Source organism: Puma concolor, chromosome C1, assembly GCF_028749965.1.
Source record: "Puma concolor isolate L17-30 chromosome C1, mPumCon1.1.hap2, whole genome shotgun sequence".
Lineage (NCBI taxonomy): Eukaryota > Metazoa > Chordata > Mammalia > Carnivora > Felidae > Puma > Puma concolor.
Genome location: NC_141674.1, coordinates 53,058,651 through 53,077,788, shown reverse-complemented (window position 1 = coordinate 53,077,788; position 19,138 = coordinate 53,058,651). Strand labels below are relative to the sequence as shown.

At 37.7% G+C, this 19,138-nt stretch overlaps 1 protein-coding gene across 4 annotated transcripts in view; it reads right to left on the bottom strand.

The window, feature by feature from the left end:
* The window catches only part of UBE2U (ubiquitin conjugating enzyme E2 U), a 63,176-nt gene extending 44,664 nt beyond the window's left edge, over nucleotides 1-18,512 (bottom strand). The window contains exons 1-6 of one of the 4 annotated variants that reach the window (XM_025912467.2): nucleotides 17,197-18,512; nucleotides 15,395-15,476; nucleotides 14,290-14,382; nucleotides 10,003-10,100; nucleotides 4,634-4,754; nucleotides 896-944 (exon numbers count right to left, since the gene is read on the bottom strand). In XM_025912467.2, coding sequence (XP_025768252.2) covers nucleotides 896-944; nucleotides 4,634-4,754; nucleotides 10,003-10,100; nucleotides 14,290-14,382; nucleotides 15,395-15,476; nucleotides 17,197-17,262 — 509 coding nt within the window. In that variant the 5' untranslated portion in view covers nucleotides 17,263-18,512. Of the gene's footprint in view, nucleotides 1-895; nucleotides 945-4,633; nucleotides 4,755-10,002; nucleotides 10,101-14,289; nucleotides 14,383-15,394; nucleotides 15,477-17,196 lie in introns of those variants that run through there. The other 3 variants (XM_086717194.1, XM_086717193.1, XM_086717195.1) reach the window with 3 other exon arrangements.
* Between the last annotated feature and the right edge of the window lie 626 nt (nucleotides 18,513-19,138).

Sequence of the window (19,138 nt, the reverse complement as noted above, 5' to 3'; positions counted from 1 at the left end):
TTTCCCTAATTGCTTGGCTTTTTATGATGTGTAAATGGTTTGTGCTCATTATATTGATAACATGTTTTTTCTTTATCTGCAATAAAAAATGAAAATTAAAGGAAGAGGCAAGTTCATATAATTACATTAAATTTTAATTTAATAGTCTACAAAGAATTCAATCACTTTTCCACATTCTTCCCAAAAACAACATTAAGAAAAAAGCATTGTAAGAGGAAAAGAGATCTACTTCCTTTTCTAGGTTAAAAAGCGAAAATTTGGAGCACCTGGATGACTCAGCCGGTTAAGTTTCTGACTCTCGATTTCAGCTCAGGATATGATCTCATGGTTTGTGAGATGGAGTCCTGTGTCTGACAGCACAGAGCCTGCTTGGGATTCTCTCTCCCTCTCTGTCTACCCCTCCCCTGGTTGTGCTCTCTTTCTCTCTCTCTCAAAAATAAATAAACTGTAAGTAAGTAAGTAAATAAATAAACAAATAAAGTAAAAATTCAATTATGATAAAAAAATATAAACCGTTTAAATCAATAGTCCTTTTAGTAAATAAATTGAGGTCATGAGTTCGAGCAACATGTCAGGTGTAGAGATTAAAGAGAAAGAGAGAGGAAAGAATGAAGGAAGGAAGGAAGGAAAAAAGGAAGGAATTGACATAGAATATATAAAGAAAAACTTACCTGGGGCACATATGTGTTTCAGTTGGTTAAGCATCCAACTCTTGATTTAGGCTCAAGTCACGATCTCAGAGTCATGAGTTTGAGCCCCATATCAGGCTCTGCACCGACAGCCTGCTTGGGATTCTCTCTCTCCCTCTCTCTCTGCCCCTCCCCCACTTACACGTGCGTGTGTGCTCTCTCTCTCAAAATAAATAAACATTTTTTTTTTAAAAAGAAAAACTTACCTGATAAATTTATCTGGATCTTTAAGTGACTCAGGCCTGTCATCTCTCACTGTAAAGAAAAATATGAAAGGGATCTGGTTGACTTAGAAGAAGGAATAAATGGTTTTATGTACACTCTTTCCAAACCCTCAATAAAATAGTAATAAAAGAATAAAACTAAAGTATAAAACCTCAAGGAGAGCAACAGAAAAACAGGCAGAAAATCATCAAGGTGAAAGATGTTAAGTGGTAACTGTCTTAGCCAAAAAATTGAAATCAAATGACATGATGAGGGGACACCAATAAAAAGCATATGAATTTACACTTCAGAACCTGGGAAACAATTTAGGAATTGGAGATGCCAGATGCCTCTGACTATGTAATTTGTTGCGCAAACCAGAGCACAGAGTAAAGGGGGGTGTTAGAAATAATTATAGCAGGACTGTCCCAGGCAGTCTGGTGTACATGAACACCCTCGTTACCAGTAAGAGAGACAGGGTCCAGTCCCAAAGAAGATGGCAGGATTTGGCAAGGTCATTGGGACCTCCATCATCTGGGTTTGAGCTCACAGCTTAGCGTGTTCTTGTCAATACGCCAAGGCAGAGACCTGAGACCTAGCTGTTCAGGCTAGACAAACATCACGTTATGGAAAGTTTGGGGAATGAGAGGCATTTGCATGTCTGCATACCAAATACCAGACTTAGGCTTAGGCTTAGGCTTAGGCTAATGAAATTAATTCCAGACCACTGATCATGAGGGAGAAGTCCCCATGTATTTAAGGTATGTACCAGCACGAGGCAGGGCCAAGCCTGCAGATTCTGGACCATAGTGGCTACAACCTAGTAGGCCTGTGGAAGGCAGAACTGATTGCAGCTACTTCAGTTTTTTGGAACAACAGAGAGGAAATTGCCCTTTTCTCTATGAAAGCCCTTCAAATATTTGAAAACAGCTTTTACAGCTGCCTTTTATCATTTCTTCCATTAGCTAAACATACACAGTTTCTTCAGCTCAGGGAATGTGATGCTCCAGATTGAGCATGCTGGTAACTCCAGATGAGGGCCCTGCACACCAGAGTAGGGTAGGATTTTCACACAACAGGTACCTGATGGAAAGGCACTTTCTATACCTTAAGTTTGTGATCAAATAAATTCCCCAAGAAGTTTTTCAGGGAGTTCTGCTGCCAAGTCAGCTCTCTCTTATTCTTTCCTGGGAAGTTTTAATGCTCTGATCCCAAATGAATGACTTTATGCTCATCCTATTAAATTTGGAGGCACAAGGGAAGGGGAACGCCTGGGTTGAAGGTCTGACCTCTGCAGCTTGCTCTCTGTGGCCTAGGGCCAACCACTTCACCAATGACCCTCAGCTTCCTCACTGAGGAAGAGGCTGAGCATCAGATGAATAAATGTGTGTGAAAGCATTTTGTAAACTATGAAGTAAAATCAGGATCTAAGTTTACATGCAGTTTTTCATTCATTCATTCTACAAGTTTTTATTCAATACCTACCAACAGACAGTACACTGGGTACTGAGGGTGTAGTTCTAGCCTATAATCAATGCCTCCAGAGAGGATACAATTTGCTGCCTCTTGAGTTTCTCTTTTATACAATTAACTATCTGTTCTAGTTTTGGGTTATCTAAAACTATGGTAATTCCTTTTAAGCATTTTCTAGCTCTCTTTATTAATCTTTTAAACTATATGAAATATGACTCTTGAAGTATTCTAGTGAGACATTTTTTTCAAGTTGTTACAAGTAGTGGCACCTGGGTGGCTCAGTCCGTTGAGTGTCTGACTTCGGCTCAGGTCATGGTCTCATGGCTCATGAGTATGAGCCCTGCATCAGGCTCTGTCTCTCCCTCTCTCTCAAAAATAAATAAACATTAAAAATTTTTTTTCTAAAGTGTTACAAGTAATTTATTCTCACTGGATGAAGTTTTTCACAGAAATCCATAGTTTGATACCCTCTAATTTAGAACAAGTTTTCTACTACTTCTCCCCTGCCTCCCACCCCCTTAGCAGCTGTCTCTGCTGTATCATGGACACTCTTGCCCTTGGAAGCTGCAGGAAGTCAGTCTCTTTATGGAACCCTAGGCCACCACTCATAGTCTGGCTGAGGTGGCAAGCAAGCTGATAACTATTTACTGTCTTGGATTTCCACATATTTCACCAACATAACTAAAGAATATGGTGAAAACCTGCCAAAGTTCTATTTGCTCTGTTGCTCCTGTGCAGGGAGATTTAGCAACCGGGGCAGCTTTTCTGTCTGACTTTATGGCACAGCTGGAGAACCAAAAGGAGTGAAGGATGGCATCTACTAGACAGGAGGACAAAAGGAAGGACTCTAAAGTTTTTTTTTTTTCTCATCCTTCCTTTTTGCAGGGCAAACCCAAAATCTATTGCACAGAATCATTTGCTATAGAAAATCCTTTAAAACCAGTTTTTAAATTTCCATTTACTAGACTGTGGACATAGCTTTGTTATAGAATCTTTCTCTATAATGATGGTACTGTAGGGCTCAATGAACGGTTAAGTGATATAAATTGTTTATTCATTCATTCCACAAATAGTAACTGAGTGTAGAGGATACAGTTGTGGAGGCTATAGTATTCCAGTGGGTCAGAAATGTGGCCAGAGTGAAGCGATCAGACTCCTCTGTGTACAAACCAGTTTCAAAACTGTCAGGGATTGGTTGAGGGACTCCATGACTATCATGACGTGTTTGAAGATACAGAAAAAGATGCCTGTCATCACTGCTTGATTTGCACCAGACCCAGAAGTCCTATGGAGGAGCACTTGAACTTGGTCACAATTGTACAGACCTAGCTAATGGACTGGCAAGCCCTACAAAGGGAAGGGAAAAAGAAGCAGAGGACATCTGAACAAAAAAGTACAGAGAGCTCCGTTTGGGAGAGCGAGTCTGAACAGCAAGGCTTGCTGTTGGGGAGGTAATACCAGCTATGACACATGGCTGCCGTGTGCCGCTAGAAGGGGGAGGGGCAGGACATAGAGGAAAGAACTGTCCCTAGGGGCCTAACCCTCATTTGTGGCAAACCTCCCTGGTCATAAGAAGCCAACAGCATTACTCTGCTAACACAGAAACAGTGAAGACGATGGGGGTAAGTCATGAAGAGGTCACTGGCAGGATGAGAGTGAGCAAAAAAAAAAATTGTATATATATATATAAAAATATATAAAAATATTATATATATATATATATATATATATATATATATATATATAAAAACACATCACTGGTCAATAGAGCAGAAAGACTCAAGAGCTTCAGGTGCCATTTCCACATGGACTCTTAGAAGGAATACGTTGAGGAAGAACTCTTCAGAACAAAAAGCTAAACATATTGCTTGCTAATCAAGAGGAAAGGAGTTCCAGATCAGTAAGATCTGGGGTATTGCAGATGAAATCTGGGAAATATCCATTATAGATCCAAGAGTTAAAATCAGATGTCATGTCTTTGTGATGGGTAAATAATTTTCAGTCAGTACCATCCATCCTTATGACCATAACATTTAAAAATACTAAGCTTATGATTGCTGATAACCTTTAAAGAACAACTTTTGACTGGCTTTTTGATGACTGAGTAGCTTGACAAAGCAGTACAGTAGGAGAGATATTAGTATGATTTCATTACTGAAAATGGATACAAAAAACATTCCCTCATGTAACAGTTATTTGCTAGGTCATTCATTTGCATAAATGTATAATTAATAATTGGCAAAAAACAGTAAGTAGGCACTTCTTACATTGTGATGGTTGGTTGAAAAATCTTAGAACTATTTGTTTGTACAGAGATTCATCTTTAATCAGCATTTGGGCTGCTTCCAAATTCACTGGATTTTCTAGCACTGGATTCGAAAGCATAACCTACAGGAAAAAAAAAACAGAAAAATTAGAGTTTTTAAAGTAAACTTTTTTGTTAGAGCAAAAAGACAAGCAAACACAGACAAGAATAACAGCATTTATTAAATGTCTACTATGCCTCCATCTGGAGACAGGTATGAAGACAAATGAGACATGGTCCCTACTCTCAAGAAACTCTTGATCTACCTTAGTTTTATACTGTACATTCATGAGCCAAACAAAGCAAGTTATAAGTTCCTTCCTATGACCTATTCCTTTCTACCACATGAATTTAAGTTCAATTTATGTATAAATTAAACTCAACATTAGGAAACACTGAGACATTCCCATTAAAAAATAAAAGTTTACATTTTATTTTTTAAATGTTTATTTCTTTATTTTGAGAGAGAGAGAGAGAGAGAGAGAGAGAGAGAGAGAGAGAACTACTGAGCGCAGGGCAGGGGCAGAGAAAGAGGGTGAGAGAGAATCCCAAGCAGGCTCTACGCTGCCAGTGCAGAGCCTGATGTGGAGCTCCAGCTCATGTACTGCAAGATCACGACCTGAGCCAAAATCCAGAGTTGAATGCTTAACTGACTGAGCCACCCAGGCACCCCAAAGGTTTACATTTTAACATAAGACCATACTTAGATATGGATAACCAAACATATGTATTAAGGCTGTGTATACCTCAATATTCCTCCAGATCCCTGAATGATTAATTTTTTATCTGTAGTTTTCTACTGCTGCTGTAACAAATTAGCACAACTTTAGCAGCTTAAACAATACAAACTTATTATCTCATACTTCTGTAGGTGGGAAGTCTGGGGTGATTAGGCTGGTTTCTCTTTTCCAGATTTAACAAGACTAAAATCAAAGTGTCGGCTGGCTGGGCCCTTATGAGAGGTTCTGAAAGAATCTGTTTCCAAGCTCATTCCGGTTGTTTGTTAGCTGAATTCAGACCCTTGAATTTGTAGGACTGAAGTCCCTGTTTCTTTGCTGGCTGTAAGCTGGGGGCCATCCTTAGCTACAAGAGGTCTCTTGCAGGTTACATTTGGACATCTCAGAGAAATTAAGGTATAAAAAAAACCCTTCTTATTCTTGGAATTGCTCTGATGTCCCCTCCTGCCACAACCATTCTCCTTCTTCTACTGTATTTCTCTGAGTGACTCTTCTGTCTTCCTCTTCTGTTGGTAACAGGCCATATAATTACTTTGGGTCCCCCTGTATAATTCAAGATTACCTTCATATTTTAAGGTCAGATGATTCGTAACCATAATTCCATCTGCAAAGTCCTTTTACAGCAGTATATATATTATACTGAATAACCAGAGGATGGGAGTCTTAGGATATCTTGAAAATTCTGCCTGCTATAGTATATGTGCATCTGGGCAAAATAGGGTGACCAGTAGTAACCAAAACTTGATAGTTCCGCTAAACCATAATCTTGTCTATCCATCACCTCAAATTTTTAATTATTTTCCCAAATTGCAAGTATTTATTCAATAATTCAGTATTGTGACTATTACAACATTCAAATTAGATAATAAAATACAGCCAAAATAATAACTACCAGAATACCTACATGTAGATCCAAGTGGATAATTGTGACTTATGTGTCATGGAAATGATGGCAGTCATGACCAATGAAAGCAATAATCTGACATCTGATATCTCAAAAGCATTAAGAACTCACTGCTGTTATTTGAGTTTTTCTGTTTGGAAAACACATTTGAGCTATGTTTCCAAGAATATTGTAAGTTGCTTGAATAAGGATTCAGTGTGGGTTGCACTATACCTCTCAAAGTGGGCAGGAAGCAGATCAAACTTATCTTCAAGAGCAAGCTTTTGGTCTTTGGCTGGAGAGGCAATCTTACTCAGAGGCACATCTGGTAAAGTTTATTCAATAGTCTTCACGTTGACACTGTGCCCAAGACCTTTCCGTATAATGTGTACACAAGCTACTACATGTACTTAATGATTTTTAAGAACTGGAATATACTCAAATGTATCAATGAGACACCTTGTTAAAATAGTAAAAAAAAAAATAAAGGTCCAACTTTTAAATTAGCCATGTGATCGTATGAAAGAACATAAAGCATATTTCCAGAGGATAAGTACAAAACAAACCTGAAGCATTGGTAAACAACTGTAACGGTAGGTACAATTTATAATTTTCAATTAGTTAAAGCCCATGAATTTGGAATTCCTTTTATGGATAGGTGTTGGTATTTACCTTTGCACTATATATTGAAGTACAAGAGTTCTTCAAATATTTTATGAGATTATAAAAATTTTTAGGAGGAAATGAGTAGTATAGTTAGACTTTAAAATATTTTAAACACATTTCAAATGCTACTCCCTTGAAAAACAATGTGATAATTATACGTAGGTCTCATCTGTTATTTAAAGGGAAGTATTCAGAAATGATGGCCTATCCATGTACTGTCCATTACAGTAGGCACTAGCCATATGTGGCTATTGAAATTTAAATTAAATAAAATAAGTGAAAAACTGAGTCCTCCTCAGTTACACCAGCCACGTTTCAAGTTCTCAGTAGCCATGTGACTAGTGCCCACCGTATTAAGACAGTGCAGATACTGGACATTTCTGTCAGTGCAGAAAGTTCTACTGGGCAGTGCTGACCTCAAAAGGACCATTAAATAGCTATTAAAATATTAACTGCAGCAATATGAAAATTACTTGAGATAAAATATTAAGTGAAAAATAAACAGGTCCAGTAATTTACAGATATAAACCATAATTGAAACAACGCAACAATTCAGGTTCGTTCTTCCATTTGTGTTACTTAGTACCTACCGTCAGCATTGTCCTGGGTAGGTACTGGGGAATCAGAGATGAATTGGACCTGTTCCCTGACCTCGAGGAGCTTCTAGTCCAACAGGAGAAGACAGATAAGAAAACAGTATGTGCTTTACAGTATTACAGTGCCCTGATAGAAATCTGTTTAGAGTACTACTTACTGGGTGGGGGACACAAGAAATTCCTCAAACACCAAACCCATCAGTTCTACCTATGAAAGAAAGTCAGGAAAGGTATCCCAAAGGAGGACTCATTTGCCCTGACTCTGCTAATGGGAGCAGCCGCTTGCCAGACAGACCGAGCAAGAGGGAAGGAGAGACTGGGTTGTCAGGCAGAAACCAGACTGGGCACTTCTCAAGGTCCAAGACTTGCTTGAGTTTGTAACTTTAGAATTGAGAGCTCTATAAATGCTTTTTAACCTGAACTGAACCATGCACTGTGAGTGAAGAAAAGCATGAAGATATAATACGAGGGGGCTGCATGGTACGTCAGGGAGAGAATGAAGCCCAGGTGTGAGGACAAGGGGGTTGTTTGTCAGGCAACAGAACTGAGCTTGACACTGTAGTGAATGTGGAACTGAAAGATTTCAAACAAACAAAAAAAAAACAGAGGAGAAAACATTACAGGGATATGTTAATAACAGCAGGATTAGGGGTTTTCTTTATGACTATCAGTGATTTTCTTTTCCTTTCTACTATCTTACAGATCTGTAACGTGAGCATGTTTGTTTTATAAATCTATCTGAAAAATAAAAAGACAAACAACTGTGTCATCTACTGGCTTTCCATGATATATTTGGCTGTACTTTGCTGTCACTTTGTTAAAGGTAAGAACAATCATAATATTAACTAGCTTTTATTGAGTTCTTTTCTTGGACCACTCACGATTCTAAGTTCATGTGTTAATTTATTTAATCCTCACAAGTTATACAAGGGAGTTACTAACAGCCCCATTTTACTGATGGAGAATTTCAGGTATTTAGAAGTGAAGAAATTTGTCCAGTGGTACAAAGGTGTGAAGTGGCAGGACGAAGCACCCTGAACTCAGAGCCCTAAATCTTCCTTTTATTAAATTAGTCTGCAATTCAAATTCTCTATCATTTCATTCTGGATTGCCCTCACTCATTACATTTTGGGAACATTTGGTTTTACTATTCTTCAGGCAGATCCTAATTTGGGTAGAAGAGATTGGAATGTGACTCACTCTGAAGGAATCCAGAAGATCAATCCCAGAGACCTGTGTATCACACTCCCTTACTTCTTTCCAGTGTTTGCTCAAATATCTCTTCCCAAACATGGCCTAACACAGGTAGATGCTCAGTACATATTTGTAGAATGAATGAATGAATGAATGAATAAGCTTGAGCATTTAATCTTCAAAAAGATTATTTTTCTCAGTATATACTAAGATGACTACACAGAACATTTTTTTTTCAAAAATAAGAAACAGAATTTCTCTTATAATTCTGTGTGATGGAGAGAATTCAATTAAGCCAGAATACTTTATTCTCTAAGTATTCCAGATAATCAACATTTAATAGTTTATCTTCAGATATTATTAATGATATAAGTAGGTCCATGGGAAAGACATCGCTGAGCTGGATTATAGGTGGTCAAAGCAAGTGCCACTGAAATAATTTATTTTAGCACCAGAGGAGAAAGGAGGCTCATTGAGGGACAGAAATAACACAACACTGAGGCATGCTTCTTAGGACGATGCATCCAAGAGGCAAGGGGGCATTCCAGAAACAGGCATCAGTCTGGGGGGGGGGGGGGCGGGGAATCCCTGGTTTAATTGTTCCCTGGGTTTGATATGAAAGTTATAAAAGAGCAAGTCGCTAGCACTGTCAGAAGCCAAGCTGATAAAGCTGAACATTTTAAGTTCTAGCCATTTGATTCACCTCTCTGAGCAAGGCAAGATTCATGAATGAAGAAGGATCACATCCAATATTATGAAGTGAAGTTAGAAGCCAAAAGAAAACTTAAGACTGTATTTCTAGAATTGAAACCATCCAGTTCTTTTTTTAAATAAAATATGCATTCTCTCATTGTAAAGGAACCTAACTATCAATTTCACTTTAAAATAATAATCTTTGTAAGTCCCACTTTATAACCTTGGTGTAAAAATGTTATTGATTTACATAAGCTTACTCAAATCCTTCAAACATTTAAATATGCATTGTACATCTTATTCCTTATATTTTGAATAACTGGGAGAGTTCAAAGTATTAAAGAGAGCATTAGGGGTGCCTGGGAGGCTCGGTCGGTTAAGCATTTGACTCTTGATTTTGAGAGTGGTCATGGTCATGAGATCGAGCCCCACATTGGGCTCTGAGCTGACAGTGTGAAGCCTGCTTGGGATTCTCTCTCTCTCTGACCCTCCCCACTTCTCAAAATAAATAAATAAACTTGTAAACAAATTTAAACAGAACACTGTATTACTCTGTTCTTACCTGGAGGGTAAATAGAATGCTGCTCAATGTATAGCTTGTATTCCACTTAGCAGCGTCGTCCAAAAAATCTATACAGGCCCGACCAGTATTTTGGTCTACTGTATTGAAATAATACATTAATATTGACACATATAATAAAATTATTATTTACAGTTTATGAACATCAAAATATCACAGGCAAAATCAGAAAGCAAATGAGAAAGCAGAAAAGTATTTTCAGTGAATGTGACTGGCAGTTGATATAGTGTAGCTGTTAAAAGCATACACATAGATCTGAACATTGACTCCCCTGCTTTGTCAGCTCTGTGACCTTGAGCAATTTAACTTTACCTCTCTAGGTCTCACTTTCCTAATGTGTGAAAGGGGGATACAATGAAAGAAACTATCTTCACTAAAAAGAATTAAAAGATAAAGTACATTTTATTAGCATATTAAAAACTCTTGTAAATAATAAGAGAAACATTTGTACCCTCATAGAAAAACCTTGCCATAAAAAGCTAAGAAGTGAAAAGAAAATTGTGAAAAGGTGAAAAGAGAGCTGTTGGATTTGACATTGTGTTGTAAAACTATAATAATTATAACCCTGGAGTGGGATGTGAGATTAAACAATGTGATAAGAGCCTTTAGAAACAAATCCTACTATGGGTTACAATTGTTGTATGTTAAAAGTGCAATTATGAGTCAGCGGCAAAAGAAAAGATAATCAACAAGTGTGCAGACTACTCATTGTCCTCTGGTATCTACTCTTCCTTTCTTCCATTTCTTCTGTGATAAGAAGCTCTATGCCTGCCCCCATCTCCAACCCTCTCTGTGATTTTAGATAAATACATGGTTGCCCGCATTTTCCCCAGCCTTTCCTCCAGCGAGATGTGACCATGTAACTAAGATGTAATCGCGGGATATCAGCAGAAGGAAAGTGTGCAACTTCTACATCATATTTCCTGAAGGAAGCTGTTTTGCCCTCTGTGGTTCCCCCCCTTCCCACTGGTCACAGAGTAAATGCCTTACATCCAGAAATGATACTGCATGATGAGGACAGCAAAACCTCTCTGCCAGCTTTGTTCTGTTATATACAGATTGGAAAGATACATAGAGCTTAGCATATCCCCTGACACTGTTAATTAACTAAATCAGTTTTATTTTATTTTGTTAAAAAATTTTTTGTAATGTTTGTTTTTGAGAGAGGTGGGGTGGGGGGGGGGGGGGTAGAGAAGCAGAGAGAGAGGGAGACACAATCCAAAGCAGGCTCCAGGCTCCTAGCTGTCAGCACAGGCCCCACGTGGGGCTCAAACTTGCGAACCATGAGATTATGACCTGAGCCAAAGTCAGATGCTTAACCAACTGAGCCACTCAGGCACCTCAGTTAACTAAATCGGTATTTTAAAGAAAGAATAGAGTTAAATATGACAAATAAGACTACAGAACAACTAAAAGAATATTAAAATGATGATTTGATTGTGTTTGGGGAAAGGGTCATCAAAGTTTAAAGATAATTACAAAAATCTCAAAGGACAAGACTAATAGATATGATTACATAAAAAAATTTTAAATCCCAGATATAAAAGAGCCAGCATAAGCAAAATTTAAAAATTAGTGACAGAGGGAAATATTTGCCACATCTAAGACAATGTAATAAACATTGCCAAGTCTGACAATTTGCAAAATAAGAAATACCATCAACAGACATGAAAGAATGTTTAACTCACAAATATTCAAAGAAGTGCTTATTAAAATAAAAAAGTGAGATTTTTATAAAATTGCCAAAAAAAAAAAAAGTCTCTGAAGTTTCCATGCCCAGAATTGGAGAGTGATAAAATGAGAACTTTGTACACAGTTACTGGTGGAAGTGTAAATAGCATCCAGAAAGGCAACTTGGCTTTATGTATCTAAACACTTAGAACTATATACAGCCATCTTTTGGAGTTTGGGGGCTAATAAATAATACTCTGCTCCTCCTGAGTTCATACATAATGAAACAGGCCTAACTGTGAAACATCAACTTTACTGTAGGTTAGATCGATATGGAGAATGCATGATCAATGGCTTTAATCAAGCTCCACAAAAAGCCCCCCTGATTTGGACTTAACACCCAAACTGAAGGCCTCCCGTTTTTTGCCTGGAGAAAGTGAGACGGCACCCATTCTCTGGGAAGGCTGGTTGGAAATAAAGTGTTGAAAAAGTGCTGAGGCACACGTGTTCAATTTTTCCTCCTATTTCCCCAACAGATAAGTCACTCAAGTAGTGACGGAGGGAAAGACCAGCAATCACAGATGTTCTATACTTTCTCTCCTTGAGACAGAAGCTCTTTGTACTTTGTGGAAATGGAAGGTTTGTAACTATGAGTTAAGAAGACCACCTGCCCCCCCATACTTAACCAGTAACTTCATTTGTGTTTATTTTAAGCAAATAATAGAATACATACACAATGAATTTTGTACCATAAATTAATTTTATCCCTTAAAAATAGGGATTTTTTTAAATTACAAAGTAATAAGGTACTTGGAAAGAATTATATGAAAGTATATAAAGTAAAATATGAAAACTCCCTTGCCTACTAATGCCAATCTTTAGAATTATTACTAGTTGGTCTATACAAATATACACACACATGTGTGCATGTGAGTGTGTGTATGGTTTTTGTTTTTTCATTAAATGGAATTATATCTTACATGTTATTCTTTGAAGTGTGTTTTTTTTTTCCATTTAACAGTGAATCATCAACATATTTCCAGACTTATTTATTTATTTATTTATTTATTTATTTATTTATTTATTTTGATGTTTGTTTAGAGAGCTCTTGCAGGTGAGAGCAGGAGAGGGGCAGAGAGAGACAGAATTCCAAGCAGGCTCCGCACCGTCAGCACAGAGCCTGATGTGAGGTTCGATCTCACAAGTGCAAGATCATAACTTGAGCCAAAATCAAGAGTCGGATGCTTAACCGACTGACCCATCCAGGTGTCACTGGACATATTTATTTAAAAATATTTGAACACCAGATATATGCCAAGTAGTGAATATTCTTGGAATATAGCAATGACCAAAAAGTCTTGCTTTTATATATCTTCCTTGTTATGTATATAGCTGTAAGATATTTTATTTAAAAATTCCAATATCAATGGACACTGGTGTTTATCTCCCTTTTTACTGTTTCCAACATTGTTATTGGGAACAAACATCTTTAAATATTAAACATACTCTTCCACACTTGTGCTACTATTTCTATGGAATCATTTATAAATATGGTATTACATGGATTTAGGGCTGTTTGCCCTTTATTGCTGATTAGAAACTGTCAAACTGCTTCCCACATAGGTCACACTAAGGTCATCATTATGTCAGAGAGCCCATGTTTGCCTACCCCTACTAAAATTGTGTAGATTTTTAACATTTTGTAAACATAAGCAATGAATCATAATTTTTGTTTTAATATGCATTTACTTTCTTACTAGTGTGGCTGAACATCTTTTTGTGTTTTTGTTATGTTTCTTCTATAAAGTGTTTGTTTATAACTTTTGCCCATTTTTCTATTGCTTTAATTTTTCTTATTGATTCTTAAGTGCTCTTTATATGTTGTAGATATTCTGTTCTCATTGCAAATATTTTCCCTTGGTTTGCAAAAGTCATGTGTTTTGTCTCTGTTTATAATATTGTTGGACATAGAGAAGTTTTAAAAAGTTTATATAGTTTAATGTACCATGCTTTTTTCATGGATTCTAGGTTTTATCATATTTGAAAAGGCCTTCCTCATCAAGCTGATAAAAATTTCTATTAGATTTTCTTCTTTTTAGTATGTAAAACTTTTAGATTTTTGATATATCAGGAATGCACTTTGTATATAACTTGAACAGCATTCTAACTAATTTCTTTCTAAAATGTTAATTTGTCAGTGCATCATTTTTTATGATAAAAAAATTAGACCCAACGAGAATATTGAACAATACAAGAATAGTTAAGTTTATCATTTGGTCATCAAAAATGACCTTTGAAGAACGTTTAATAATGCAGAAATAAACATGTCATTTTAAAAACTTCATATGTAATATTTCAACTATGTAGAAAAAATACATACATAGTAAAAAGAAAATAAATTTAAGTGTTGAGAGCAATAGCTCTCTGAGTTAGGATTCAAGTTGATAATTTTATCGTGCCTTTGCATATTTTACCCAATAAGCATGCTTACTAATATAACCATAACAAAGTTGTTAAAAAGAAACATTCTTAAACACTTATGAGGAACAAGGACAATAGGGACAGAGCCCCAATGAAGAAATCTCATTTGGTCCTTACCATTTGGATGAAAAGGAATTGTTAAGAATTTCACAACTGGAGGCACCAAATTGTACTCCGATGTAAAATTTATTGTCAGTTGGAAGAATAATCCTATGGTAAAGACACAAACATTTTTACAGAAGTGTCATGTGGCACTGAATACCTGAAACCTGAAGTTTCTCTACACGTTAGCCTCCTCAAGGTCCCTGGATTTTTATTTATAAGTAAATTGAATCACAGGGTATGTAGACTCCCCTACACAGTATAACACACTCTGCACAATCTAATCCCACTGTGTTTTCAGCCTGCTTCCCATCACCCTTTTTGCCCACTGACTCCATCCCTTAACACCTGCCTCCTGCACTGTATTGCTCATATTTACTGAACTCACTGTTCCAGAACCATTTCTTGTTGATAAGCTTTTGCCATGCTGTTCACTCAGACTGAATTTCCTTCCTCTTCTTCTAAACCTGACAAACTTTTACCCGCTCTTAAAGATTCAACTCAAGTGTCACTTCCCTGAGAAGCCACTCCTGACTTTCCAAGGAGAAATTAACTAATCACTGCCTCCTCAGCATTCCATTCAAAATCCATTACTATCATGTATTATATATATTTTTTTACAATTATCCACTTATGTTTCTCTCCTCTGCTTCACTTGACAAATCTATCTTGTTAAACCACAAAGAAAAAGTGCATGGTCATTAACGTTTATAGTGGCCCAGTCTTCTTAAAAATTTGATTTGTGAAAATTTGGGGGGAAAATCACAGAGGAAAGAAGTGAGAGATAATTGTGGGATTTCTGTGCAAGTAGGAATTTTGATAGCTATTCTCTGATTTCATGGAAGGCTTACATGATATTCCCAATTGACATACTTTACTGTGTCTGCTTCTTAAAAGTGTAAGAACATTAACATTTGGCAAAAGGAAAAATTCAAATCTAAAATTTCCATCTATGTTGACAAATGGCAAGAAATTAAGCCACATAATGAAAAAATAACACGTGAATACTTTTAAAATTTAGAGAATTTATATATTATAACCTTATTATATACATGAAAGAAAATAGGCTGATAATGGCATAAAGACTTTTAAAAAGCAAATTAGTTTTGAAAACACAAACCTTGCCAAACTGTATTCTGTAGACCTTGAATACTAGCTCCCCATTCCATCAGATCTTCACTTACAGGAAAGGCAGTAATACCCTTTAATTTAAAAAACAAAGCGAAGTGGAAGATTAAATATCACAGCTTTGAAGATCAGATGTCAAATTACAATGAATTCCAAAAATTCCACGTTTTCTTTTCCTGATAAATTTATTTATTTGTTGATTTGAGGAGATGCTAGATATTGTCTTATTACACAGAAGTTAAGGTAGATTCCAAGAAATACACACAATAATAAATTTAAAATAAATCATAAGCATGGAAATTGCAAGCGGGACTACAAAGTCAAGACTGAGATGTGTGGCTTATATAAATCAATAGTAATTTAAGGTTTCAAATAGAAAAGAAGGAAAGAGTTGGAAAGCAGGAATTTCTTCAGAGCTTTAAAAAACTATATGGATGCTCTATTGAAGGAATGAAGTAAAAAATTTTCATTAAGAAAAACACAATTCCAAAATTATGCTTGTATATAAAAATAAAATTTTCATATACTTGAGGTACTGTCCCAATGGATGGACAAGAATGTATTTCATGGAAAACTTTATCACTTATGCTGAGGAATACTTAAATATAGTTGACAAACATTTCTGAGCAACCACATCGTTATTAAGTATGTTAAATGCTAGTCTGGATAAACATTATAATATTTCCATTTTCTCCATTATCTATATTTACATATCACTTCTCCCTTCATCAAATTCTCTTTTACCAGAGAACTACAAAGTTCAGGTAGAGCAGAAACAACATCAAATGTTAGGTTTGTGCATCCGGGATGTTTGTTGTTGGACTCAATTAATTGTTCTAACATCTGCAAGCAAAGACAACACTTCTATAGCAGGGGTCGAAACAGAAAAAAAACCACTGAACTACACCTGGAGCAACTGTTGGTAGCCCTCTGTGCATTCCCTCTAAGGTGGCTTTCTTTCCATTCTTTCTCTTAAGTACCCCCTCCCCCCCCTTCCATTTTTAATTCTCCATACCATAAGTGATACATCAGCCTGTGGCACCTATGGACCTCACTGTGGTGGCACTCAGGGCAAAGCCTTCCTCTGTGTTAAAATTATAAAGGAAAGGCACTCGTGCATTATGATAGCAGTTGGTGAAAAGTGCACTAGACAGTGATTAGTAGAACTTAAGACTTAAGAGCAAGGGGGTTTGGAATCAGAAAACCCTATGATAGAATCCTGGGGCCAAATATTTACTGAACCTTTCTAAGACTTAGGTTTCTACTTAATGTAGGTAACAAAACACTACTTAAAAAGAAAAATTTACTTATTTATCTTAGAAGGGGCGGGGCAGAGAGAGAAAGAGAGAGAGAATCTCAAGCAGGCTCCACACCGCCAGAGCAGAGCTAGATATGGCGCTCGAACCCACGGAACAGTGAGATCATGACCTGAACCAAAATCAAGACTCAGACACTTAACCAACTGAGCCACCCAGGCACCCCAGCACTACTTATTTTATGATATTGTAATTAATGAGCCACAGCCCTGCACCTACTAATTACTACTTGCTATTCAGGGCTTAAATACGCATAAATTACTTAGCATAATATGCTCAATATTGTGAACTGTTATTATGAAGTAATAATAATTGTTATTATTATAGTGTTACAGTGCAATCAACTCATTAAATAACAATGCTGTAGTGGCAAATTAGGTTTAACTAAATTATGCCTTCTAGAATAAACACGGATCAAAATGATTTTTAAAAATTTGTACCCCAACGAAACCCATCCCTCCAGGTTCCCGGTATTTACCTTAAAATTGTTCTCCTTCAACTCTTGGAAGTCTCTTTCCAGCAAGAAGTAAGCCCTGCGGTGCATGATAAGGCAGCAAAGGGCCTGGCACTTGTCCCCACACTCCTAGGGTGCACTCTGAGACAGATGTCTGAGATTACCGGTCACTGTCCCACTCCGACATAAATCTTGTTTTCTAGAGCCCCAGAACGCTGTGTCCTCCCAACAGAAGTGGCTCTAAATTGGACATAGAACAGTGACTTTTTTTTCTCCTCTGACTTCAAGAAGGAAACCGGGCACGTGCTCAACTGCGGTGTGTGACCGCCGTGCCAGCCCACAGCCTGGTCTCAAGGCAAACTTGGATGAGCACCTGGCACAACCCGTGTCGTCCGTGCGGGCGGCGAGCGGGAGAGGTGTAAGCGCAGGGCAGCGTGGGGCCCTCGTTAGTCGGGTAGTTTACGTTTCACAGGTGTAACTGGGTGCCCGCTTCGCAGGAGGTCGCAAATCGGTTGCCAAGCAACAGAACCCTGCGGGAAAGGAGTGGGGGAGTTTGGCTGCCCCTTATCCAATCAGCGACCGGGGCAGGCCTCTGGAAAGCTTCGCAGCCAATCGTCCAACAGTTTCACTTTGACAGGCCAATGAGATCTGTTGTCAAGACAACAACCCCCGCCCCCCACGCCAACTCAGTCCACCAAGGTGGACTGTACCCAATTAGTGTAGAGGGTGGGGTAAAGTCCCAGGATCTTTCAGAAGCGTTCACTCGCAGTCCTTCTCTGAAATGCTTTCACTCTTCTTTGAATATCAGAAACTGTCTGGTAATAAGTAATCACTACATACAAGTCTGAGCTTATTAATCATAAGGTATATGGCAAGCTATCATTCATAATACGTTACAAATATTACTATGTCTTCAAACCCGACAGTTACCTTGGGAGGATGCTCCGGGAACAGGGAAGTATTTCAAATGTATCAGGTTCCCATCTTGTGCCACAGGGTTTTGCACTACTTTGCCTTCTCTAGACATTTACCACATTCCTTCCACCCTTTTCCCCCACCACTTTTCCTTCACTTGTCATTCAGATTTAACTTCGCCCTCATGGAATCTTTCTTTTGTGATCCTAGAGGACCCTGTGTTTACCTCCTCGTTAGAATTTATCACACTGGATCACAACTGCCTGTCGTCTTCTACAGCAGACTGTGAGCTACTGAAAGGTGCTCGCTTGACAGTGCCGACTACAGAAGTTGACATCATTGTTCAGAGTACCTTCTGGTTAGCTAGTTATTTAGCTAATTTTACAGAAACTGGCTATCAGTTAAATTAGTTCATGCATTCCACAAACATTAAGGACTTCTTATGTGCCATGAAAACAATTCAAATGAAGTGACTGCCTTTATGTCTCCTTTATGCTTTATGGCTCCAGGATACAATAAAGTACACAAAAACAAAACAAGTATACAAAACAAAAATCATAATTTCAGATCGCAGTAGGTGCTGGCTAGACAGTAAAAGAGTAATGTGACAGAGAGTGCAGTAGGTAGTTAAGGGTTAGATATGGTGGTCAAGGAAGGCCTCTGTCAGGAGTGGTTTTTGAGATGATACCTGAAAGATAAGATGAAAAGGATCCAGCTTTATGCAACTGAGGGCAGATACTTCCAGGAAGATGAAAACACAGTAGTTATAGTCAGGGAAAAGCCAGGCTTAAAAAAGGAACCAGGGAGGGCTAGAGAGAGTAGAGGGAGATATAATTAGGGTGGGGCCCTCCCTACATGATGGGAGGTTTGGGTTTTATTTGAATAGCCATGGGGATCCATTCAATGGTTTAAGCCAAAGAGAGTCATGCTCTGATTTCCATTTACAAAATTTCTCTGGCTACTTTGTGGAGAATGGATTGTGGGGAAGACAATTTAGAAGGCTCCCATGGTCAATTTCATGTTCAGGTATGATAGCTTACAGAGTCCCAAC